Source organism: Vicugna pacos, chromosome 18 (genome assembly GCF_048564905.1).
Source record: "Vicugna pacos chromosome 18, VicPac4, whole genome shotgun sequence".
NCBI classification, from domain to species: domain Eukaryota; kingdom Metazoa; phylum Chordata; class Mammalia; order Artiodactyla; family Camelidae; genus Vicugna; species Vicugna pacos.
The window spans coordinates 42659341-42686873 of NC_133004.1; the positions used below are offsets into that span (position 1 = coordinate 42659341).

The following is a 27533-nucleotide window of genomic DNA, read 5'->3' on the forward strand; positions in this document are numbered from 1 at the left end:
TCTAAAGAAAAACAAATACCAATTCTTCATAAACTCTTCCAAAAAGCAGGAGGTGGAGGAACCCTTCCCAACTCCTTCCGTAGAGCCAGTATTACCCTAATATCAAAATCAGTCCAAGACGTCCCCTGCGAATGCAGATGCAAGAGTCATCAACCAAATGCTAGCAAGCTGGATCCAGCGACAATAAAAAGGATCATATGCCACAACGAAGTGGAATTTATCCCAGGATGCAAGGTGGGTTTGACATATGAAAATCAACCATTGTAATGCACCAAATCTGCAGAGGGTAAAAGTCAAAAACACACAATCATCTCAATAGACATAGAAAAGGTATTTGACAAAATCCAACACCCTTTCATGATAATAACTCTCAACAAACTAGGAATAGAAAGGAATTTCCTCAATTTGAGAACCACTAGAACTAATAGTGCAGGTTATTAGCGAGAATCAATTATATTAACAAGAATCAATTATATTTCTATACACTTGCAGTGAACAGTCTGAAAATGAAAATAAGAAAGCAACTCCATTCACAATAGCATTCAAAAAATAAAATACTTGGGAATAAATTGAGCAAAAGAAGTAAATTTATACTCTGAAAACTACAAAACATTGTTTAAAGAAATAGAGAAAGACCTAAATAAATGGGGGGATAGTCTATGTTCATGGATCAGAAGATGTAATATTGTTAAGATAGTAATAGCTCCCTAAACTGATCTACAGATTCAGTAAAATTCTTATCAAATTCCCACTGCATTTCCTGCATAAACTAACAAGCAAATCCTAAAATTGATACAGAAGTGCAAGGCACCCAGAGTAGCCAAAACAACCTTGAAAAAGAGAAAAAACAAAACCAAAAAAGCCAAAGTACAATGACACAGCCACTTTGAAAAACAGTTTGGTGGTCCTTAAAAACATTAAGCACACATTGACCATATGACCCAGCAAATTCACTCCTACATATGTACCTAAGAGAAAGGAAGATATACACCCCCACAAAAACTTATACACAAATGTTCACAGCAGTATTATTTACAATAGCCAGAATGTGGGAACAACCTGCATGTCCACACATGGATGAGCGAATAAACAGAAGTGGCATAGCCATACAATGGAATATCATTCAGCAATAAAAAGAATGATGTACTGACAGATACTACAACATGGATGAACCTTAAAATCACTATACTAAGTGAAAGAAACGAATTGCGAGGACCACATATTGTATGATTCCATTTGTATGGAATGGTCAGAATAGGCAAATCTACAGAGACAGGAAGTAGATGTAGTGATTGTGCAGAATGTGGGGAGAGAGTTAGGGAGAAATGGGGAGTAACTGCTAATGGGTACAGGATTTCTTTTCAGGGTTGATGAAAATGTTCTAAAATTGATTGTCGTTTTGGTTGCACAACTTTATAAATAAACTACAAACCATTAAGTTGTACACTTTCATGGGTACACTATATAGTGTGTGAATTATATGTCAGTAAAGCTATTTATAAAAAAAGAAACTGATAGTTGAAAAGGAATAAAACAAAATGCATAGAAATGAAAAATCATCTTGAAATTTAAAACTCAAAGGATAGGATAATTAGGAGTTCAACATAGCCAAACAAAGATGAGTGATTTAGAGGATGATTCTGAAGAAATTATCCAGAATGCAGCACAGAAAGACAAAGATGTGAAAAACATAGAAGACAGGTGTGATTTCCATACCCAGCTAAATGATCAGTCGGTAGTGAAAGCCCTTTCAACACCTCCAGCTCTGATTTCATCATGACAAACGTGAGTGTTCACTGACATAAAAACATAACTATTGCAGTGTTACTGGATAAAAGTTCAGTTCTAGAAATGAACAAAGTAACATTTTCAGAATACTTGTTGAGCAACAGAGTGGATGGATTAAGATTTGCACTTCCTGCACAGAACGAAGTTGAAAAGCAGAAGCGTTTCAAATACCATTGAAGTGACAAAATAAGTTCCCATGTGTATCTTATGGAATCGGCTGAAAGCTTCATGGCCTCACAGCATTCATGGTATGTGAATACACGCTGCATTTACCTCTTACTCCTAGAAGGGGTTACACCAGAGGTGAGTAAGCCACTGTACTTTGGATCCATTGTTCAGTTGTTTTGTAAGTTTGATACATATTTACCTTTTTTGAGCACTAACATTTTTAGCGTATTAACAAGTGTATTCCCAATGCCACTGTAACAAATTTCTACAAATACAGTGGCTTAAAACAACACACATTTATTCTCTTGCAGTTCTGGGGCAGTTGTTGTCTGAAATGAGTCTTTCAGGGTGAAACCAGTGTGTTAGCAGGGCTAGTTCCTTCTGGAGGCTCTGAGGGGAGAATCCACATTCTCACTGTTTCCAGCCCCTAGTGGCCTCCTGCTTTCCTTGGCTTGTGGCCTCTTCATACCTCTTCAAAGGACATCACTCCAGTCTCTGCTTCTGCCATCACATTGCCTCCTCCCCTGACTTCCGCTGTGTCCCTCTTATAAGCACCTTTGTAATTACATCTGGCTCATCCAGATACTCCAAAATAACCCCCTCCTCTCAAAATCCTTACCTTGATCACATCTGCAGAATCCCTTTTGTCACATAAGGTAACACTCATAGGATCTGAGGATTAGCGCTTGAACATCCTGGGGAACATTTATTCAGCTTTTACCATAGCTAGTACTATTACCATACCAAGCTCTACTAGAATTAACACAGACTGCTGCTAGAGGAGCTGAAAATACTCCTTCAGGTCAAGTGATTAGGGAAGATCCCTCTAGGCTGAAATCCACATTACAGGGAAAGACTGTAGGAGCCATGGGGAGAACATTTTAGGCAGAGGGAAGACCTAGTGAGAAACTTTACAGCAGAAATGAATTTGACATGCTTGGATCGGAAGGAAGTTACAGAAAGGTAAGTGAGTTTTCAATTCACATTTGCTTTTTCAGAATAAGAACACTTAAAGGCCCATCCGCTCCCTCTGTCTTTAAATGGGACTTTGCCTCCTAACTATTGTTATCAGCAGGGACCTCTTTTGTCACAAAACATAGTGGAATTCTCTTGGACATCCCAGAATGAGCGCCTGTTTGGAGCGTGGCTTTCAAAGTCTTATTGACATTGTCACCTGCCATTGTGCCTTACAACAATTCTAGCTGGGCTCTGGGCAGTTGGGGAACTGTGGTAATGCTTTCTCAGCAGGTAGTGTCTGCTTCTCACCTTCTCCCAAGTCGTTCCTTTCTGTTGATTCCCTTTACTTCTCTCTGAGTATCACAAAGTCTCAGAACAACTAAGACCCGGGGTGGGGGGGGGGGGGTTAAGTTTGCTTGAAACCAACAAACACACCTGAACAGCCTAATACCAATGGCCTTTTGAGCGCGTGCCCATCTTTTTTTCTCCCATCTTTTTAAACCTATAGCACATTTGACTGTATCTCTACTATAGCCTTCATTGCAGATCTCCTTAAATTCTACCTCCTGCATGCTTATTAAGGGCTAGGGTCAAGGCCAGTTCACTCCTATGACCCCCAGCAGAGTATCTGGCACAGAGCAGGTAATCAATACTCACTTTGGGGCTAATGGCACTACTCCTCATGTCGGTACAGACCATAAGCTGACCATTCTCCAAGGCTTCTAAAGGAGAGTGGCCCTAACCAGGAAATTATTTCCATAAAGGAGAGTTAAATATGACCTGATATCTGAAGATTTGCATACGATTGTGAACCCGGTCCTTCGACCAAATTCCAACCTTGGCCTCTGAGAAGCTTGTTGGTTTTATGGCAGTTTCTTCATCGCCATGTCTTCTGGCCCTGACACACTGCTGAGCTGCGGGGCGTTGAAGGTTAAGCCTCTGCTCTCTTCCCAGCTCCTCGGATGACTGCCTCGAAGCAGAGGGTGAAGTGACCCCATTCATCAGAAGGCACAGGGAGATGTTCTAAGACCAAAGGTGACCGACCTGCAAAGTTAAGGCAGTGATTTTCAAGTTTAAATGAAAGCCGACAGACATACTTGAAGAGCCCAGTACGTAATGGTGATAATGATAAGGTTCACTCAATATGGCAAATAAACCCACCTGGCAAAGCTTACGAGCCAAATGCTAGAAATCTGTTAAGGAAGGTGGCAGCTGCTTCCACTGTCTGAAACCTAGGGCCAATGTGTCATTTCCCCCAACACTCAAGGACACATAACCCTTTGGCTCCCCAAGCATAATATGCTTTATAGTTTGCAAAACCCGATAACATTGTCCCAGAGTCCAAGTAGTGGATTTTGTTCTAAGTCCAGCTGTATCTCATGCTCTTGGTGTCCCCTTCTAGGCCACACAGGGCTTTCTTTGTGTACACTTCCTGGTGAATTTCATAACAGGAGCAGTTCAGAAGCCTCATAGTCTAACAGCCCATAAAAGATGAAATGGCACCCAGATAGAAGTCTTAAAAATCCAGAACAAGGCCTCCTGCCCTTGTTGGGTGAGTGTCTCAGATACTTAGCGATTCTTCCCACTGGGAGAAGCCTGTTCTGGGTCCTCAGGGTCTGGGCTGGGCTGGGGTGGAGACAGCACAGGGAGCTTCAGGACCCTCCCACCTGCTCAGTCTCTGAGTGCCCAGAGGAAGAGAGAGTTACCTCTGCTCACCATAATCTACATCTTGTAACCATCTTGTGAATAGCACGGTTACATTGCATTGAATTAAAGGCCCATCTCAATGCAATTTAAAAACATACTGCCATTTCTGTAACCAGATCTTGGCATTTATTAATTTTTTCATGTATCAGGAGTTTCCAAAACTACAAGGGGAAGCCCCCCTCTTCCACTATGAGAGCCCAAGCACTGGAGTCCCTCAGATCTTTGGGGTCAGGAAGAGGGTTGCACAAGATGAAGTCAAGCAGAGAAATCAATACAACTGGGTGACGTGGGACCTTCTTCCAGAGTCCCCACAAGGCAGCTTGGGGGTAGCGCCTGCCGAGAGCATGGATGCCGGGCCTCCACCACCAGCACCACGCAGGGATCGAGAGGGTTCTCGGCCCGGTGAGACCTGATCGCCTTCAGTGCGGGCTCTGTCTAAAGCAAAACGGCAGCGCGAGCCACAGATGCCTCGCGGGGTCCGGGTCCTGGCGTCCCAGGACCTCTCGACTAGCAGCAAGAGGGCACGGTGGCCGCACCGCCCCAGAGCCTCAGGTGGCCCCGCCCAATCTACTTGGGCCCCTCTCGCCCCCGCCCCACCCACTCGGGCCGCGCTGCCCTCCCACCACGGCTCGGCCCGCCTCCTTCCCGGCCGCCTCAGGTGGGGTCGCCCCGCCTCGCGGCCGCCCCGCCCACCCAGGCCCCGCCCACCCCGCCCGCCTCAGGTGGGGCCGCAGGGCCCGCCCTGCTCGCTCCGGCAGCGTCGGGCCGCGTCTCCTCAGCTCCTGGCGAGCGGCCGCGGCGGTGGCGGCGGCAGCGCTCGAGTTTTGACGTTTGGGCAGCGGAGGCGCGCGCCAGCACTCCCCGGCCGACGGCTGTGGAGGCGGCCGACCCTCGAGGGCCCCTCAGTCGCGCCCCGGCGCTCCCGCTGCCCAGGTCGGGCGGCCACGAGGCCCGGCCGAATCCTCCCGCGCTCGCCCGCCCGGCGGCTGCAGCCATGTCGCGGGGGCCGGAGGAGGTGAACCGGCTCACGGAGAGCACCTACCGGGTAAGCGGGCCCGGGGCGGACGGGGACCCTGGGGGCGCCGGGGTTCGGGGTTTGAGCGCCGGAGACCCAGGGACTGTGAGGGCGCCGGGGTTCGGGGTCGTCGGGGTTCGAGGCGGGGGGTGCGGGGAGAGGTTCGGGACCCGGGAGACGCCGCGGTTCGAGGGCGGGGAAGCGGGGAGGCCCCGCCGGCGGCTCGCGCCCCCCGCCGGAGGAAGGTCGGGATTTTTCACCTTCGCGGTGAGGAGGGGACTTAACGCGGGAAGGTCCTCCCCTCCCCCTCTTTCTTCTCCCCAACCCCCTCCTCTTCTCCCCGTACCCCTCCCGGTTCCCTCCCGGCGCTGGAGAAGCCCGACAAATGACACATTTCACCACCAAACGTCCGTGGAGGGAGTTGGGGGAGGGGTGGGGGTCGGTGCAGTCCCTGGGGCATGTCCTCCTTCCCGGTTCCCCTTGGGGCCGGTGACCGCGCCGGCGTGGCTGCTGCGCTTAAGCTCCTGGAGAGCAAAGAGCTAAGCTCGAGTTTCCTCTGAGAAAAAACGGCGCCCGAGAGTGTAGGGGGGAAACTCCCAGGTAATTAGCAAGCGCCAGGTGAGCGGGGCTCGGCGCGGGAGCCGCCGGGGTGGGGGCGCCCCCGGCTCCGGGACTTCACTCGGGCGGCGGCGACTCTGCTCTCTGGAAGGCTTGAAACTCGCTCCCCCTGAGACCTTTTCGCCCGCAGCTTTAAGTTTAACTTCGCTTTCGGCATGGATTATTTTGTGAGGCTGTGGGAGTCAACACCCGAGGTTTGAATGAAATTGACCTAACCTTAAGGAATGCGTTGATGGTCATTCTCTGAATTTGCACTTATTACGAGAGAGTGTTTCCAGAAGCAGACATCGACTTAGGATTAGTGGCCCGTTTAGTGAGTTTAAGTACTTATAAATGAATTCCAGTTAAAATAAGATATGTGTTTAATCATCTGCTATTAATAGAATACCAAACAACTTTTGTTTTAATTCGGTTTAGGCTCATGGAACCCAAGTTCTCGAAATCCATTTGTAGCTATTTTTAAGACCCACAGTTGGGTCATTTTTATAGGTTTCTGCTTTAACGCTAAAATTTAGTTTCTAGATTTGCAAGGTCTGAATGAATTCCTGAAATCAGGAGTTTATTGACTTTTGTTGGATAAGAATAAAAGCATAATCCGTCCTTGGAAGTTCAGGACTGGTTCCCCTCATCTGAATACACTAATACTCTAACATGTGGATTATACTGCCCAGATAGATACCGTGGAAACAGTTATCACAGCATTTCTGGGCTCAGTAAGTAACTGTGACCACAATCTGTTTCTTATTCCTGTGTTTTCCTTAATAGAGGGCAGTCTTTAGAAATCCGAGAAATTTGAATGCTAAAGTTTTACCTTTGTATTGAGATTATTAACATTTAAATGATCCTGAAGATGGTGAATCAGGAAGCAGGGGTAGGGCAGGGGGGTGCTGTCGACAAAGTGTGTAAATATAGCATTTTTACTCTTGGACTTGGGAATAGTGGCTACCCTGATGACTGTCAGTTCAGAACAGTAAAACTGTACATTATTGAGGAATGCAGATTATTGCAAATCTGGGGAGGAGTGGAGTTGCTCTCCCTCTGCCTCCAAGAAACAGGCACATAGATCTTTCCAATCTGAGATATCAGCTGAGATATCAGCTCAGGCATGCAATCCTGAAGTAAGTTTTCTCTGCTTTTTCTCCCAGCTCTCCCTGACTTTCAGATTTAGTGATGACTCAGTGGAGGGGCTGTGCTCAATGTATCGTAGTGCCACAAAGGCCATTGTCGCATTACGCAAAGAACTAGAGCAGGAGGAAAAAGTGTGGATTTCATAGTTTTGGTTATGTGCATTTATAGACATAAAGCATTATAAATCATTTTCATATTTTGAAAGGTTATAATACATTGAAGATCAGAGACCAGTACCTTACTGCTTTCCATTCTCAGGTGTAAAAGCTCACAAGTTTACTGAGTGACTTTAATCACCATTTCGTCATTAACGCTGTGGGGTCGTGTTTATGTTGGGATGGTGGGATAAGAATTTACAGCTCCAGACGATAAGGTTATATATAATCTGTGAAGTGAATGCTGCTAGCTAATGCTTTGACTGTGATGGAAATCCACAGTGAAATTTTACATTAGCAGATCTGATTGAAAGCCCGAAATCTTTTCACTACCTCCTCTTCCTCCCCCACCCCACACCTCCACAACCAAAGCTGAAAACAGTTTAAACTTAATATGGTAAAAATCTCCCAGCAGTGTTGATGAATCTAGTTCTTTTTAAAGGAGATTTCCTTCGTTACCTAGCAATCTACAATGTTTTACTAATAGAAACACAACCTAACCAGGTGCATTTACAAAAGCCACCTGCAAATGAGATTTTATAACTTGCTCGTATGGGTTTTAGTTTTTTTAAAATGCTCAAATTCCTCCAACTTTGAAATAAAGGAATAAATTCTTTAGAGAAAATAGGAGATTATAAAGTAATGTGATCCTCTGTATGCAGTATCAAATATCTTTAAATATTTGTTTACACTTTTGCTGAGTTTTCTAAAATGTATACTTAGACCAATGATTACTGGAGAGCCATGCTAAATCCCAGGAGGATGTGTGTTTTGTGGCTTCACAAACATGTGACATGATAATAAGCCCCAAAATGCCGAGTAATGTCACTGTTGCTAATTAGAATAAAGCCAGAGATCCCTCTCCCTCCCCACACCTATAGTACACCCAAAAGTTCCCCTCAGCAGCCTGGTTGCGATTTTGCAGTTTTCTGATGAGTACATGCTTTAGTGGTACAAGGAAGAAGTCAAGTTCAAAAAAACCCTTAATTCAAAGTAACCACAACCTTCCTAGAAGTTAGAACTGTTGGTCTTAGGAAGTTGAGGAGGGATAGGTGTGTCATCCAGGGATGCTGTACCTGCATTATTCTTCCTAAAACAGCAGGGAGCGGGAAGGGGACACGGAAGTCTTTGTGTGAGTGTCACCTTCTCAGAGTCCCGCCCAAACAGCTTTAAAATTGCAGATAACGCCCTCCATCCCCCAGCCCCACCTAATGCTCCTTTACCCTTTCCCCCATAGTGCTTGCCACCTTAGGATAGAATATATATTTATTACATGTGTTATCTCTACTCCTACTCCAACTAGAAGGCGAGCTCCCAAAGGAAGAAAGCTTTGTTTTGTGTTCCTAGCACTTAGAATGCTTCCTGGCTCCTGGCAGCTCGTAGGTGTATGTATTTGTTGAATAAATGAATATTTAATTAATTTAGTAAGCACCAGTCCTAAACCAGGCTCCCCTCTTCCTCCCTTGACACTTTTCATAGAGCATTTGTTTCATTCTAAGGATGCATCAGCCCTCCAGGTGGACAGGGATCTTGTTCGTTTACCATTGAGAAAGGGCGGCCCACAGTCTGGGAGGCACCAGTGCCCACAAGCCAGTCCCCTGCCGGCCTCCACCCCACCTCTGCGAATAGGAATTTACTTTCTACTGGCCAACAAATACACAAGCCAAATACATTTTCATACTTTAGAGATCTAAGATGTCATCAAAAAGTTTTTGTCATTCTATTAATTCATCATCATTGGCATGTTTGGAACACACCTTTTTTAAATAAAAAAATGAGGTACTTTTGTTCTTTACTGGGTAAAGCAAGCAGTCTAGGCCTGTGTGCTGGTTTCTGTTTGCTGGGTTTAATGGTGTTATTTTCTCGACTGGGTTTAGGGGATGTATAAGTGAAAGTCCCTGCCTGGTTGGCTTCCAGTCTGGACGACAGCATATAGGTCTAGCTTTTGAAGCTTTAAATTGCTGTTTATGTTTATTGCCGTTGCTACGTATGCTGTGTGATATCTTCACCTGTTTGTAACACGACTTTCTACAGGCATGCTGGGGATAAAATGGCACGTGCAGGAGCCCAGACAGCTTGCTCTTGTCTGCACGACGACCGAAAAAGAGGATAGAAAGAATCAGGTTGCCAGGTATCAAATATTAGACTGAGCAGCCCAGTGTTGGAGCTTTTTGTCTGGTAAAATGAAAATACAAAGCCAAACGATGGATGTCTTTACTGTCATAACATTTTTTTCTTGATTGGAAAGAGGTTTTAGAACTAGAATAACATAATGGCTGTGCAGACAGTAGCATCCTTTATTATGAAGGCTGGGAACACTTGGACTTGTGACACCATTGACGAGTTTCAGGTTGCTTTTGCATTTATATTTGTGGCGTTATTCTAGTATTGGGCATTAAGTTTTGCCTTGTACTTGTGTCATAATGAGCTGCAGGCAGACCTGCCAGGAGACCTAATGTGTGTGAAATTGCAACCAATTAGGCTTTTGTTTTCCTCAACATTCCACATAGCTATTTATTCTACAGTTCAAAAGTAAAAATTATTATAAAAGCAGTGCAAATGTTGATTTAACTTATCTGTTGACATTTGTAAATATATTTATTTATTTCTAAAACCTTTCATTGAACTGCAACATACAAACCAAAAGATTTGCTTAGGTGTATATATCTCACTGAGTTGTCACAAACTGAACACACGTGTGTAACCAGCACCCAGATCAAGAAGTAGACCATGACCAGCCCCCAAAGTCCCTCTCACGCCCCCTCCCAGTCACTATGCCCCCTCCAAGTTAACCACCCTCCTAACTTCTAACAGCACTAATTAGTTTGGCTTATTTTGTCTGCCTTCTTTCACCCATTGTGTTTGTCAGATTCATCCATGTCATTGTAGTTAGTTATTCTTGCTGTGTAGTATTCCACTGTGTGAATTTATCAGTTTATTCTTTGAGGGGCATTTGGATTGTTTTCAGACTACTCCAGAATACTGTGAATAGTACTTGTCAGGTGGGCATAGGCCCTCATTTCTCTTGGGCATATACATAGGAGTGGAGTTCCTGGATTATACAATATTTGAGTATTTAGCTTTGGTAGATACTCAAGCAATTTTCCAGACTGGCTGCATCAGTTTACTTTCCCAGCAGAGGTGCAGGAGAGTTCCGGTTGCTCTGCATCCTCGCCAACAGTTGATACTCTCCTTCCACTCTGATTTGGCCACTCTGAGGGCTGTATGCAAAAATAAAATTTAAAAATTCAAGACAAAACAATTTGCCCAGGTTTGTTGGCTGGATGTCTGCAGCCTCTGCCGGAGCCTCACCTCCCTGGGGAATTCTTAATGTCAGAAGGCAGGGCAGGGACTTAGGGAACGTGGGCTGAGAGAGGCCATCAGTGGTGGTGCCTGGCAGAATAAAACATCAATTTAAGTTTACTAGACTCTAAACTATCACAGCTGAACACATCAGAAGGTTTTATTGTGTAAGATTTGGGGGCATAGATGAGCCATAATTAAACAAACTGGAATGCTGGGGAGGGGTGCAGTTATGGTTAATTGAATTTTCTTGTTAATTGAGTATTAATGCAAGTACCTTTCTCTTTCTTTTTGTGTGACTTTTCTTGAAAATGTGCCTGCTTTACTGTTACAAGCACAATAAAGTTTTTAAAAAGAATTTCAGGGAGTTACAGTTGAATCAAGAGGCTTCAAGACTAGGACTTTCTAAAGGAAATGTTTTTAATTTGGGTCTTCTCCCCACTTAGATTGTTCATGCTTGAGAACAAGTCCCCCAGATTCCACTTCTCAGCATTTCCTGCAGTCATTCATATTTTATCCGTTTGTGTGTGTGTGTTGGTCTTAATTTTAGAGCCTTTTAAAAACTATTTTTCTCTGATAACCAGAGACTTTCCAACATTTCTGTGAACATTTACACTGAAAGTGAAAGTCACCCAGAATCCCACACTATTAACTTATTGTCACTCCTTCCAGTATTTTTCAGTACATACCTCCATGTCAGTATTCTTGCTTCATCATTTTGATGACTCCACAGTCCTCCATTCTTCATCATTTATTGATGCACTCCCCTCTTCTCAGACATAAGATCATTGCCAGTACTTTGCTGTTGAAATACTGCAGTGAACATCACTGCAGGTAAAGCTTTGCACAAATTGGGGATCTTTTCCTCAAGCTAAATCCCCAGAAGGAGTTGTTGGTCAAAGGGTGGTCACATTTTAAAGCATATTTGCTACACATTGCAAAATGCCCTCCAGAAAACATGCGCCATATCAGGCTATAATCTGAGTGTGTGAGAATGCACCTTTCCTGAACCCTAACCAGTGAAGTAGGTCTTTTAAAACTGCTTGCTTTTTTTTTTTTTACAACCCATAGTGGGTTTTTTTAAAAAAAGCAAAACATATATACCTATAATATTGAGTAGCTTATGGACATTGGCTGGGAGAACACCCAAGATTTCATGTCCACCTCTGCTGGGTATAGTGTCCCCGACAGACTGTGTACTTGCAGGTGTGCACAGAGTAGCGCCAGCTCTGTGGCCCTTCAGGCCTGAACACCTGTCCTTATTTCCCTCAGTCTTGATTTTACACTCCTGTTTATGTTTTCTAGACCTTGAGTCTGTCTTTCTGGCTTATTATTTTAAGGACTGTTCTGGTTGTAACAACTGCCTCAAATCTTTGAAGATAAAAGTGAGACTGCTTGTGGAAATGAGTTAAATGTTGCTGGTTTCTCTCTCATTCAAAAGCAAGTGAAAAATATTACCAGCATGTGTCCCTCAATCCAGGGAGCAGCGTAAATAAGCACCCCTCAGAGATGTGACAACTGCTCCCAGCCCTGTGGAGCCAAGTGTGCTTAGAGAGAACGGCAGGTGGGCGAAGATGCCCTTGGGTTTTTTGCTTAAACTGTTTTCATTTATATGGTACTTTGGAGGTTACAAGTCCCAAACAGTAGCAATTCCTTCACTAGAAGCATTAAAGGGTGAGGGCGGTTCTCTGGGGCAGGGCGTGGGGACTCGCACTTCTTACTTCTGCTCTGCCTTCTGGTGTGCTTACGTTTTCATTATGTGAGTGGATTACTTTTATAGTATTTAAGCTAAAACCTCCCAGAAATTGATAAATATGTTCCATTTTAATGGGTAAGAAGTTTTTAAAGACTAAGCCAAAATGTGCCAGTTTCTACCTACAGTTTGCAAATTAATCTTCCAAGGATAAACCTAACTTAAACTTTTCCTGTTTTCTCATAAGTTTTACTTACAGGAGTACATTTTTAACTTTTACTAACCTGAGACCATGAATGCAACATAACAAAAATTCAGCAAAACTGAGAACCAAATTCCAGTTCTTACAACTGTCTTCTCAAAGCCTTACTCTTGTTGTTGCAAGTGGCTGATCCCATTCAAGGAGCAGCTGTATCCCTGGACAGTACAAACAAGGACGAGAAAAGGTACAGAAGTGGTATTAACACCCTGCCAAAGTAAGTAGGGATAAAAGTTCAGGCGATTAGAACATACTGCCTAGAAGAAACATGAAAAAGATTGGGGTTGGGGGTCAGGACAGATCTCGGACGTTGAGTCTGACCCCCAGCCACCCTAAGTGCTTCTCTTTGGCCTTCAGGACAGAGCGGCCCCCTCCTGAGTGAGGAGGAGGGAAACCCCTGTCTGTGGGGGACAGGGGAGGATGACCAGAGACAGCCCTGGTCACCTGTCAGATTCAGATGCCTGAGACCTGAGCTAACAGACCAATCCATTTCTGGCCACAGAAACTCAAGGGACAAAAGAAAATCAGGAAAGTCACAATGATAGTTCCTTATAGTGAAATGCAGCAGTTGCTTTTTTTGTTTTTTAATAAAACTTTAGTGGTTTCAATTGACCAAATGATGTATTTTATCATGGGCTTCCTCTTACACTTGGAGCAGCTTGAGGTACAGGACATAACTGTTTGACGGTACTGTGTATTTCTAGGTGTGTGAACACTTTAAACACGTAAACCATTGTTCTTGTATGACACTCAGCCCAGTTGTTGTGCCCTGAGAGTCAACTTCTTCAGCTAATCAACCCATCCTTTGTGTTACCCCAGATTTTTGTGTGTATTTGATGGTGTCACACCGCTGTGTTTGCCCTTGTGCTCTGAGTTGCGCGGCTGTAAATGAGGGTGATGATAGCTCCCACCTAACACAGTTGTTGTAAAGATGAAACGTAACAGTACAGGAGAGCTCTGGGAGCAGTGTGTTGGCTGCACTATACCCACCATACGTGCATTGATTTTCATCTGTTTTGTTTACTGCGTATCCCCAGTACTGAGCTGAGCACCTGACACATAGGCAGATAAAGGGATAGTGTTAATATTACTGGCATACATTTTTCTCTCGGTCAGTGAGTTATACACTCTTTGAGGATTTTTTAAAATTCCTTATCATGCCAATGCACAGTAAAAACTCAAAAATACTTGTTGAATAAATGCAGATCTGTGCTTACCACACAGTTGTAACTAAATCCTCACCTGCTCCATGGCCAGTGGGACCGAGGTGGCACTAACAATGACAGCCACCATGTTTAGAGCATCTCTTGTAGACGTGCTAAGCTTACCACCTACCTTCATCCTTTCTGCGGCTATTTTCTTGAGCACCCCCTGCTATGTCAAGCCCTGTGGCCACCACTGGGAGCCACACCGAAGAAGAAACAGGGCCTGTGCTTTCTAGAGTTTCTAATTTGTGACAGGACAACAATGCCAAGGGCTTAGCATCTCCAGCCTTTCCCCTGCACCTTGGCCCACCCTGTCTCATCAGTTATGTTCGCTTGCTCCTACCCCACCTCAGGACCAGAGGGTCCTGCCTTTACCAGTGCAGTTCTTCAGACTTAGTTTTGTTTGTCCCAGTGTTGGAAGAAGGGAGGGAAAGAGTAGCGTGTGTGCAGGTTAAGTGTAAGAGGGGCTTTTTAGGCAGTTGTAAGAAGTCTTTGGAAAGTCTGCTGTATCAGAGAAGAGATAAGAAACAAAACAAAAATTTAGAAGCTTTGATTCCGCTTACTGGTATCAGAACTATATTTGACAAACTCGGGCTGTTTTTACATTATTTGGGGTTTTTTGACCAGTATTTCTCAGATTGCAAGGGCTGCAATTTTAATGCAAAGCAGAATGACCCATCTCAGAGGGTCTGACTGAGGGATGTTCACTAGATTTATTCCAGATACTGTGTAAAAAGTGGCCTCTGGAAAGAACTAGTGAACTGAAAAGAATGTGGCTTGCTATATGAAAACAGCAATTTACAGCTGACCCTTGAACAGGGTTTGAGTTGCACAGGTCCACTTACACTCAGGTGTTTTTTCCTACCGTAAACGCCATAGTTCCGCACCAAGCACACTGACTGAATGTGTGGGTACAGAGGTGCTGAGTATGCGGCCGGCCAGCTATACTCAGATTTTCAGCTGTGCAGAGGGTGGGCACCCTAACCCCTGGGTTGTTCAAGAGTCAACTGGACTTTGAGCTGATTAAGTTCCTGTTACGTGTTAAGGACCTGGGGACTTTCTACACAAATGTAACCCAGCACATTATTTCCTGTAAATCTGCTGTTTGCTTTTTATTCCATGACACACCTTTTAAAATTAGTAACTAGGCAGACAAGAACACTTAATCAAATGGTCTAGTGTGCTCTGTAGCCTTCAAAGTGTGTCTCTGTTGACAGCTATTTTAAGCCCAGTAACTAATCAATTAGTTTCCTTATTACAAGCCATCCATCTGTAATGAAGTTATATATTTCTAAATGATTTTCAAGTTATATTAAAGATGCTTTATTTCTTATTTTCACCACGTCAGTCTAGATTACCGTGGTGTCTTTTTGTACCTGTCTCTCTGTTAGGCCATGCATTTTCAAGGGCCGGAACTCTTTCCTCACTCATCTTTGGGTTCTGTACATCCAGTGTAGGGCTGGGCTCGTCGTATGTATATGATAAAGACTGAACAAATGTGTAGTTGTTTCAGAGGCCCAAACGTGAGGGCTTTACAGTCAGTGGAGTAGCACCCAAGTACACATGAGCGTACTCGCCATGGTCTGTCTCTAGCCTCCTCTCCGCACCCCCACAGGAAAATACCAGAAAAGAGGCCTATTTCTGGATTCTGATGGAAAGTCGTGTAATAGCTGTCCTGGTATCGTGGCCACAGGAAAGATTATTTCCGTTCTTTCCGATAAGAACGTGGACCTCTAGGAACCATACTAATATTGTTATAGCTAGAATTTCAAGAATTGGTTTTTACTTCAGTCTCACAGGTACTGCTTCCTATGAAGTTCAGTGTGTGCCCAAGGTCCATAAGTTGCCTGAATTCTGGGGCAGAGTCCCCAGATCCTCTGTCTGCTGAGGCCAGACGTTATTACAGTGCCTCAGTGCCTTGGCACAAGCTCTTCTGGCCCTGGGAGCATGTGTAACCGTATGGAGCTACACCACTGCCGGGCCTTGGGCCGAGCGTGATCATCTGCACTGAAAACTGCAAGGAAAAGTGGTTTCAAATGATTCCACCTGCAGAGATTTATCATTTATCATTTACTTTTGTGAAACTTTTGTCTAGTATTTAAAATGAAACGTTCTAGTGTTGAATGGGGTTCAGACATTATTATTTTTCCTAAAGTTACTTTATCAAATGGTCATGAAGTCAGAGTAACTATAACGTGGTTCTCCCACTACAATTTCTTTTTAAAAGTAACTATTGAAAACCTAGATTCTTATACTAATCACTGGGTGAGAGAGCTCTGGCACTTCATTTTCTTGACAGGCTTGATAATTTTGTCCAAAAGACTCGAACAGTTATAGAACACATTTCTTTCTCACACCAGTGTGTTGTGCCCCTTATGTTTTGTTTAACTGTACTTGTGCTTCAGAGCAATTCTTGCTGCCTGAGTGGGCAGGGAGTGGGGACAGCGGCATCTGTTACAGAAATCTGTTTCTTTAAACAATGAAATAAAAGGTCACCGAGATGTGATTGCTTCTAGTAACATATCTTCAGAGGTAGCAATACATACCTTCTAGTTCTGGCCACAGTGGTTCTCCTCGCTGGGTTGGTTCTTAAGAAGCTCGAGATCTGCGTGGTATTCTCAGAGCTCTGAGAATATTCTTCTAGGAGAGGCTAAGCCCAGAGAGATGGCCATACACTTTACTGACCACTGGCCCAGTGGCTTCTTGTGCAGAGGTCATGTTGTGAGGGGCGGAGCCATGTAACCCTGTGCCCCTCGTGGCTTCTTTTCTAGCATGCCCTTTGCCCTCTGAACAACCACTTTTGCAGAAAAAAACTGCCTGTAAACCAAAGCCTCCATTATGAATGAAGAGAGGAAAGGAAGAATGAAGGCAAAACAATGTTTAAGTCTTAGAGTTTCACGGAGTGGGTGCTTTCTGTGGGCTGAAGATTTCTTACGAAACCATCCTTATAGAGGGGCGTAGTAAGGATTTTCCGCCTGGAGAAATATTTACCAAAGTCCTTCCCCAATCATAGCAGGAAAGACAACCGCTAATCCAGCAGATTTGTCTCAAAATAGCTGGGTTATCTTTTTCTACTAATGGGTCTGATTGATTTTCACCCTAAGAGGGGAAGTGGTTGTAACAGCTTCACGGGCAGAAATGCTCTGCAGACCAGAGCGTTGTTCCGCTGGCTGCTGGACCAGGGTTCGCAAGGATGGCGGATGGCGGGCATCTCAACACATCTGGCCCTTCCGTGGGCAGGCTCGTTAGAAACCACTGAGGAGCGAGCAGAGGCAGCCAGCTTTGTGGCGTTCTGTGGCCCTAAGGGTTTAGAGCATAAATCCTCAGTGGCCTGGAACATCAGGAAGAGTCGAGGCGTTTTGTTGTTGCCGCGTTTTGTTTTGTTTTGTTTTTTCCCTTTTTAAAAAAATAGCTATATTGAGGTGTAACTTATAAACTATGAAGTTCACTCATTTTTTAGTGTACAATTCAGTGATTTTTTTTAGTAAATTCACTGAATTGTGCAACTATTGCCACAGTTCAATTTTATAACATTTTCATCATCCCATAAAGGTCCTTTGTGCCTACTTGCTGTCATTTCTCATTCTCACTCCCAGCCTCAGGCAGTCACTAATGTATTTTCAGTCTCTCTAGATTTTTTAGACTTCACAGAAATGGAATTTCTGGATATTTCATAGAAATCATACAATATGTGGTCTTTTGTGATTGGCTTCTTTCACTTTTGTATAATGGAATGTGTCCACATTGTAAGGTTTATTGGTACTTTATTCCTTTTTATGGCTGATTAATATTCCATTTGTGGATGTACCACATTTCTTCATCTACTCACCAGTTAATGGATGTTTGGGTTGTTTCCAACAAGATATATTTTATATATTTTTTTTTATTGAAGTATAGTCAGTTTACAGTGTGACAGTTTCTGGTGTACAGCACAATACTTCAGCCAAATACATGTATTTGTTTTCATATTCTTTTTAACCATAAGTTACTACAAGATATTGAATATGGTTCCCTGGGCTGCACAGTATAAGCTTGTTGTTTATCTATTTTATATATAGTAGTTAGTAGTGTCTGCAGATCTTGAACTCCTGCTTTATCTCTTCCTGCCCCCTTCCCCCTCCACGCCCCTGTAACCATGAGTTTGTTTTCTATGTCTGTGAGTCTGTTTCTGTTTTGTAAATGAGTTCATTTGTCTTTTTTTTTTTCCAGATTCCACATATAAGTGATAGCATATGGTATTTTTCTTTCTTTTTCTGGCTTACTTCACTTAGAATGACACTCTTATTTTTTTAAAGGCCACATGACTGCCTGATACTTAAGTAATTTAAATGTCAACCCTATAGAAAAACATAGGGTTGGGGAGCAAAATTCAGAAGGAAAGCCCTGCACTTCCAGATTTTGGAAGCCTGTTATGACTTAGTAGGTAGAGGGCAGAATCTTGCAGCCTTTATGGGCCTCTGTTGAAGCTGTTACTTTGAGCTAATGAAGCTGCAAGCAGTGCACCACTCACTCGTGAAATCCTGGCTGTGGCTATTTAGCCCACGGGGTCCTTGTGTCTGTGGCAGTGTGTCCTGAGCTGAGGGCAGTCATGCAGCTGATTCATCCTCGAGCACATGCATCTGTTATATATACTTTTTAAAAAATTCAAAAACTGCTGCTGCTGAGTACCCTTTGGGCATTAGACAGTCCAGGTACTGTTCTCGGTGCTGGAGGTACGGTGGTCCTTGGCCCAATTTACGTGTAGTGTCTACTAAGGAGACGGTAAACAGGTAGTTTCCTGTAAGGGAATGACAAGCCTTTCAAAGAAAGAGAAGCAAGAAAGAGGAGCCAGCGCAGCTCTGGGAGGGTCGAGGAAGTTGTCTGGGAGAGGTTTGGTGCTGAGACCCGGTGGACCAGGAGAAAGGCCTCCAGGCAGATAGAGCAAGTAGAGGCCCCGGGAGCGGAGCTCAGAGAACAGCCCAGAGACCACAGTGCCTGGAGCGCAGAGATGGGGGACGGAGCGGGGCCACAGCCCAGACCGGCTGGATTGCAGGAATCATCTGAGCTTTTGGTGCCTCCTCCTACCCTGTGGTTAAAAGGACAAAAGTCACTGATGACTTTCTGATAGACAACAGAGCTGAGGATCAACCCTTAGAATTTACCAGTAAACCACCTTTCATTGTTTTTCTTCCCCTGCATAGATACTTCCAGTGGGTACTTTTTTGATGCTGACAAGGGAAACAGTTTATGACACTTAAAAAATACTATTTTGCACCCATCAGATTGGCAGAAAGTATGATAGCACCAAGTCGGGGAGCGTGGTAAGAGAACCCTCTGACAGTGTTTGTGGGGGCGCACACATGCAGCCACGGTCTCCGCAGTGTTGGATGGCATCTAACAGGACTGACAGGTCTGTCATGCACACTGGGGCCCAGCAATTCTATTTCAAGGTGAATTCTTCCCCGCGGGCACACAGAGACTTGTACAGCTCCTTGCCACACCGCTGGTGTTAGCAAAAACTTGTCCGCCGTCTAAATGGCACTTAGTAGAGGCCATCGAGAAACTGGGAGGTCCGACATGGTCGGGCAGGCCAGCAGGCTGGACGTCTGTGTGCAGAACGTCTTCTTCCTCGGGGGAACCGCAGTTTTATCTTCGTCTTTCAACTGACTGACCAAAGCCCACCCAGACTATTGAGGGAAGTCTTAAGTCCACTGGTGGTTACCACATCTACAAAGTTCCTTCACAGCAACAACTAAATTAGTGTTTAGTTGACTAACTAGGTACTGTAACCTAACCACAGAACAAAAATTAGCCGTCACGATGGGATACCATATAGAAGTTAAAGAAGAATTAAGTCAGTTAATATATATCAAGGTGGACAGGTCTCAGAAGCATGACACTGAATAAAAAAAGTAAACGTCAAATGTATTATGATACCATTTGTTTTATTAAATGCACAAAGCAAAGTTATTTATCAATCCTGACTAAATACATGTGTGTGTAAAATAGGAGTTAGAAAGTTAACAGCAGTCTTAATTAGCCATTCCCTCTGGGGAGGAAAAAGGGATATGAGACCTGGATGGGGTGGTTAAAACACTTTGTGGTTTTGTAACGCAGTTCTGTAATGCTTTAATTCCTTCTCAGCAAAGGAATCAGTCTGGCAGCACTCACAACCGTTACTGTTCTTGGAGGGCTGTGGGTAGTTGTGGCATCTTCTTTTCCTTCCCCACCCCACTCCCCTTTTTTAAGGGAAAGAAGGGGAGAAGGTCAGAAATATTTGCCCAGGTAGAATGGGTCCGTATTGTGGTGCTATTAGAAGATTAATTATATTCATCAGAAATCAGGAGTAAGATTACAAGTCCGCATCCAAAAAGATAAAATATTGTAGAGAGTCCCATAATTTCTCACCCTAAAATAGTGCTGTCTGTGATCAAAGCATGTTCCTCTCACTTTATTGCACAATTCACTTCACAGAACTTGTATTGAGGCCTGACTGGCGAGTACAAAGGTTAGTGCCCCGGCCTGACTCTGCTTCTTGCTGCCTGACCTTCAGCTGGGTTTTTAAATTTAACATCTCCAAGCTTCGTGTCTCATCCATAAAATGGGGGTAATAATAATTGTATCGTTAGGATATAACGAGAGAACCCATGTAAAATGCCTGATGTGGAGCTTGAAACACGGACTCCATGGTGTCAAACGTATCTCAGACGGAAAAAAAGGAACATAGAGTTTTCAACAGAATAAAGCAGGTAATAACTACACCTCCGATTTCCTTTGCACCACCCACTTCTGGAGGTTTTTGTATTCACGTGTCTCTCTCATCCTCTGAGGCAGGAAAGCCAGTATCTTATTTTCATGTTACAGAGAGGGAGTGGTGGTACCCGGAGGCTTCTGTGTAGGGAGGAATGCTCCTCCTTTTGAAGAGCTAGTATTTTCGAGCTTTTGTCTTGCCGTTTTAATTACTGCAGTTGATTCAGGGCGCACCAAGGGTCAGTCGTCTTGAAGAACGCTTGATGAGTGCCCCATAAATACTAGTTATTGTTTCATTGACTCCTCATACCCCTCATGAGATAGAAATTGTAATTTTTCCCGTTTTATAGAGAAGACTGAGGCTCAGCAAGGAAGGATGTGTTTTGCCGAAGGGTTTAAGGCCAAAGTGTTTTTTGTGCCATGTTCCCCCTGCCCCAGGGTCACGGCTCCTGGGATGGCTGTTGGGAACTAGAGACCATACGGCCCAGTGCGTGATGCAAGCTGAAGTCAGAGAGAGTGCAGACCGAGGGGGCCAGGGCGCTGTTCACGTTAGCCTGCAGGAAGCGGTTTTGTGTGTTTATATTTTCAAATGTGAATATTTCTGCTCAAAAGACGTCTCAGTTGTCTAGGTGTCTGATTTTCCTTTACTTGGCTTCTGCTCAGTATTTAAGATGGGTATGAAAGACATGACTCTTCTGACCATCTGTTAGCCCACAAGCGTCTGCCTTTTTGCCACTTACCCACCAATACTTAACCGAAAGGCAGGGGATGGAACCATGTATTGATGTTAGCCTAGGAACAGCAGCTTCCCACAACACAAGGAAGAAGGAAGCAAGGTTTTCTGTAAACGACTTCTATCTGGAAGTGTTCTCAGTTAACCCTTATTAACAGTTATTCTTGCCACATGAAATTAAAATGTGCCTTGATTAGTTTAAGCATTCGTGACATTGCTAGATTAATTGGTATGGGATTATTTAGAATAAAATATCGAAAATTTCAAAGATCCATCCAGTATCTGAATCAAGTTATAAAAAAAACTCCCTATTAAAGATTCTTAAATCACTTTTAAAGCTTATTCCAGTGTAAATATTACCCACATTTTTCAACTGAGAAAAATAATGCACTGAAAATGTCAGATAATTTTTCCTTGATCTTGTAGAGAACAGGGAAAAGAAATGGAGAGAGAAATCAGTTCTTAAGAATGTAAAGTCAGCTTGGTTTAACTATCTGGCTAGTCCTAATTGTATTTATTTGTGCTTCATAGTCTTTAGTTCAGGAATGGTAAAGGTAATAATTTTTCAAAAATGAAAGAAAAATCTAAGTGGTGTAGAACTTAAAACCATCACAAGACTGTAGAATTCATTCTAACATGATGATCTGGAACTCTGCAGGAGGCAGAGGAAATGCATGAGATGAATGGACCAACTAGAAACCCGGGGAAAGCGCCTCTAGCTGCCCCTCGATGCTCTAGTGCTGCTGCGCTTCTGTGGGGGCGCCCGCCGTCCACCTGTGCCTCGTCACAGGTGCGCACAGGCAGAACTAGTCATCCTGCTTTAGCCCAGACTATCCATATTCTTCCCTGAATTAAAATGCAACTCATTCTGGTTCAGACTGGTTTGACAAATTATCCTCCTTGCCAGGCAGTAACATTAGAGCACACACAAGCTTTTGTTATTGATTGTAACAAAATAGTGCTTCTTGGCCCGCTAATGCCTTTTATAATTTATTTTGTTTTTATACTTGGAATCTTAAACCTTTTATTCTCAGTGCCAAACTTAAAATGGATTTGTTCATTACCACTGGTGATTCTCTCTAAATTTTAGGCTCTATAAACAATTCAGGTCTTAACAAGCCCTGACACAGCATGACCTTTGACCCTACGCTGCCCTCCCCCCAAAATGTAGGACCCATCCAATTCACAAGGACGTCCACTGCTACTATAAACACTTTCACAGACTGGAATCCAAAGGCCACACTGCTTTTTTGTTCCTGAGTTTAAAAATACATGTACTTCAGCTAAAATAACTAGATTAATGGCCAAAAGCCAGTGTGGAAGTGGATTTTCCACTCTTCAAAGAGGCCAGAATTTCCAGGGGAATAATTTCTGTTGCTAAACCTAAAATAAAGTGTATATTGAACTTCCAAGCTTAAAAACTCTTGTATTGTTTTCTCAGAAGCTGATTGTATTCTCAAGTCTTAGCTGAACACTTTTTCTAGTATAGTCACTTGGATAGTGTTTTATGCTTGGTGTTTTCTTATGCTTAGTGTTAACTTTGGAAGTTCTCATTCATTGTTTTTGATATTTTAAGATAAGAGTTAAATGTAAACATTTCAAGAATTATATCAAGAAATTAAATCAATTTCCCTTTTTACTAAACAAGCTGAACTAAGAATGATCTTAAAAAACATGAATCTGGGCTTCGTTTTTTGACTGCTTGTCTGCTGGAGGACAAACTGTCTGTGTCAGTTTCCTTGTATGTATTCTTACCAGCTAGACTCAGCCACGTAAGAGCATAAGAATTTGTGTGTGTGTGTGTGTGTGTGATGATAAGAATTTTAAATGATGGTTTAAAAATACTTTTATCTTCTTATTAGAACTTATATTCTTACCATCCAGACTTGGTCTCATAAGATTATTATAAGGATTTCAAATGAGATATTTGGATTTTTTAATTTTATTTATTTTGGGGGGGGGGTAATTAGGTAGGTAGGTTTATTTGTTTTAATGGAGATATTGGGGGTTGAACCCAGGACCTCGTGCATGCTACGCAGGCACTCTACCACTAAGCTATACCCACCCCCACTTAAATGAGATACTTGAATAATAGCTATATCTTTTTATTAGAAAGCAACCACTTTCTAATGAAGTTAGTAGATTTTAAAAATTATTGCAATCTCATATATTGCCAATAAGAATGTAAAATGGTATGGCCAACTCTGGAAAATATAGTTTGGTAGCTTTTTACGAAGTTAAACATACACCTGCCATATGACGCAGTAATTGAACTACCAGGTGTTTATTCTAGAGATATGAACACTTAGGTTCATGCAAAAACCTATACGTGATTGTCCCTATCAGGTTTATTTGTAATTGTTTCCAAAAACTGGAAACAGTCCAAAGGTTCAACAGTTAAATGGATAAACTGCTACATCCATAATATGGACAGCTACTAGCAAAAAGAACAAGCTGTTGATACGCCCAACAACTTGGATGGTTCTTAAGGGCTTTGTGCTAAGTGAAAAAAGTCAGTCTCAAAAGGTCGCACACTGTATGATTCTACTTGTAGAACATCCTCCCAATGACAAAATTATAGAGATTGAGATCAGTGGTTGCCAGGGGTTAGGGCTGGCGGGGAAGGTGTGGCATGAAGGGAGACCTTTGTGTTATTGGAACAGCTCTGTATCATAATTGTGGTGATGGTTATACAAATCTATACATGTGATAAAATGTCATAGAAACAATAAACACCCCAGATTCGTGACATAAAAACTGATAAATCCAAATAAGGTCTGTATTTTTAGTTAATAGTGTTGTACCAATGTCAGCTTCCTGGTTTTGATAGTGTACTATGGCTATATAAATTACCATTGGGGGAAGCATACACGGGAACTCTGTGTACAGTTTTTATAACTTCCTGTGAACTGTAAACTATATGATCGCGTACTGAAGCTTACCGTCTTGCAGAGAGACTGGTGGGGAACTTGGCATTGGCTTTGGGGCTTCATGGCTATTGGTTGTGAATGAGGCTCGAACAGCTGACTGGCTCCCATAATACAAGATGAGTGGGCTTCCAGTGAAGCGTGGCAGATGGACCTCGTGTGTTTTTCTTCTTTCTTTGAGAACACATTAAAATGGTGGCAAAGGAACTTAAAAGCTCTGTAAATCCATGGTGTAGAGACCTGAAAAAGGAAATGTCAGTTGACAAAAGGCCTAAAGAAATTTGAGGTGATAGAGAATGGATGGAGGCGTGGTAGCTGCCTTAAGAGAACCAAAAGGACCTGCAGAGAGGAGCACCGGTGAGAGCTGAGCCATTCACCCCAGAGAACCCCACAGTGGGAGGCATAGGCCCCTCAGAAAGCGGGGACAGGGAGACTAGAGTAGGAGTTACACAAGGTGGTTAAATTGCCAGGCTCTCTTTGCTGCCCCAGCCACCACTACCGCAGCTGCTCCCTCTGCCTGGCATTCTGGAGGTTCAGCCTCAGGATGTGTTGAGTCAGAGAAGCTCTCAATTGGAAACACCACCCTGGGGACTGGAATTCAGGAAAACTTAGCACAGTAAATTGGAGTTCCCTATCCCTTTTCAGACCTGGGGAAGCTGACCACCTGGTGATTGCCCCTCCCCTTGCCCAATGATAGGAAACTAGAAGCTTCTGGAAAGACCCATTGGCCCTTGGTTACTGTCATTTGGCCAGTTTCTTTACAGCTGACTTGCTATCCAGTCACTTTGAATGAAACCTACTGGTCAATAACCATCCCATGGGCACACCCAGACACTTCTAGCCAACATTGTAGGGCTTTACTCCTAAATACAAACTGACAATCAAGGATCACTAGACATTTGAGGAAAGCCTCTAGCACAGAAGATAGATAGGTACCAAACAATGAGAAGAAATAACCAGATAATATGGGGAACTGGAAAAAAATACAAAAAAAACCCCAAAACTGGTGTATTCAGATAAAAGATGATCCTACATCCATAAAACAAGAACAGGATGCTTTTAAAAAGAAGTAATTGGGGGGAGGGTATAGCTCAAGTGGTAGAGCACATGCTTAACATGCATGAGGTCCTGGGTTCAATCCCCAGAACCTCCTCTGAAAATAAATAAACCCAAGTACCCCCCCAATAAAAAATAAAAATGAGTAATCAACAAACTTTAAAAAGCCCAAATTTAAAATATGATATCAAAAGTTCTTAAAACATAGTAGAAGTGGAATGTAAAGTTAACAGTATCTATCAGAGACATAGAAAAAAAAAGTGAAAAATTAGAGAAAAAGCATAAGATGATTAGAGAATAAATCCAGGATATATAAAATCTTCCTCAACTCCAGAGAAAGAAGAGGCAAGAATCAAAACAGGAATATTTTTCAGACCTAAAGGACATAGTTTTCTACATGGATAGGGTCTATTGAATGCCCAGTAAAATAAGTGAAAAAGGTACCCAAGCTCAGACAGACCATTGTGTAGTTTCAGAGCACAGGGATAAAGAGAAGTCTTCCAGAAATAAACAACAAATGTCATATACAAAGGAAGATGAAATGACAACCAACTTCTCAATGGCCAAACTGGATATTAAAGACAGTGGAGCAATATCTTTAAAATCCTGAGGGAAAATCACTTTCAGTCTGTAATACTCTGCCCAGCAAAATATCTATCAAATTTCAAGGTAAAGATAATTTCAGACACGTGGGGATTCAGATTTACCTCATGCATCATTTCTTAGTCATTCTTGGAGAATGATCTCCAGGAAATAGGAATGACTGAAGAAAGAGGAAGATGTGGAATCCAGCTAATGAGACTCTAACGCAGGGGACCAGAAAGGGACGTCCAAGGGCAGCAACATGGCAGGATCAGTCAGGCCAGACTGAGCAAGAGGACGGAGAGTCCTTGGAGGAAGTTCTGGGGGAAAATGGAATGGAAGATTAGCTGACAGCTTTGTACATTTGGAAAATACTGATAGGCTTCTGTGCAATTCGATGGAGCACGTGGAGACATTTAAGGCAGATACACGGGAAAAACTAAGGGGGTGGGGGTGGGGCTGGGGAATGAGGCACCTGTCAGTCCCAGGAGAAGCAAAAAGGATGTATCAAGAAAGGAAGCATAATCTTTGGTACATTCCTTGCTTTATAGTGACCAGTATTTACAAAGTCATATTAAACCCTTACTGTTGATTTATCGGGAAACTGTTATTTAATTATATAGGAAAGATTGGGGAAGGGAAAGTGGGGTCATCTACTGTAGCAGAAAGCCAGCAGTTATTGTCCAAAATTGAGAAGTCAGGACTATTAATCAAAACTCTGACAATACATACAAAAGAGCACTTTCAGCCCAACCGTAGTATGGGAGTAAGGCCAGGGATGGGGAAGGGTTGAGGCAGGAGTTCTTTTTCATGATGAGCCTTTATCACTATTTGAGAAAATAACAGTTACTATAGTCTCTCTTTACTAACTCACAATGGAGAAACTTTTTATCCTAAAGAATGTGTGTGTCAAGTATCTGTCCCTTTGAATGTTGTATTTTTTTTTATTTATATTGCCTGGTCCTCTGCAGACAAGGTACTCATTTCGGGAGAGGGGGTAATGAGATGTGACTGGTCTATCTGGAATGATTAATACTGTGAAACTTACTGTTTGTAGGTGGAACAAATACATTCAGTCATCGTGTATTCTGAGTAAAGAAGCCAGAGCCCCACAGGAATGATTTCTTGTCTATACTTCAGATTTAGGGTAGCATTTTAAATTTAGACCAATGTTCTAGACAATTGCCTGTCTTATACTTGTCGTAACACTTGTCTCTATGTTTATGACTTTCTAGTGATAGAGAAATGACACTTATAAAACTGAAAACCATGACATCTGCAGAGATAGAGCATCATGAAATCCATGGTGGGAAACCACGCCTTCCCATCCACTGCTGTGTGCACAGGACCTGGTGCACACTCCATGAGGACCTAACGAATGAACTGATTGCTAAGAAAAAAATGCCATGACACCTAGAAAGAAGGCTGCAGACTGGCCTGTGTCCTAGGGTCACCAGCAACACGACCCCCGTTCCCTCCACCGGTAATTAGGCCTATCAGAGACAGAATC

At 43.1% G+C, this 27533-nt stretch overlaps 1 protein-coding gene across 1 annotated transcript in view; it reads left to right on the forward strand.

Moving 5' to 3' along the window:
* The first annotated feature begins 5350 nt into the window (after positions 1-5350).
* BAIAP2L1 (BAR/IMD domain containing adaptor protein 2 like 1) overlaps positions 5351-27533 on the forward strand; it is a 71369-nt gene continuing 49186 nt past the window's right edge. Inside the window, exon 1 of the mRNA XM_072943319.1 lies at positions 5351-5665. Coding sequence (XP_072799420.1) covers positions 5615-5665 — 51 coding nt within the window. The 5' untranslated portion in view covers positions 5351-5614. The remainder of the gene's footprint in view (positions 5666-27533) is intronic.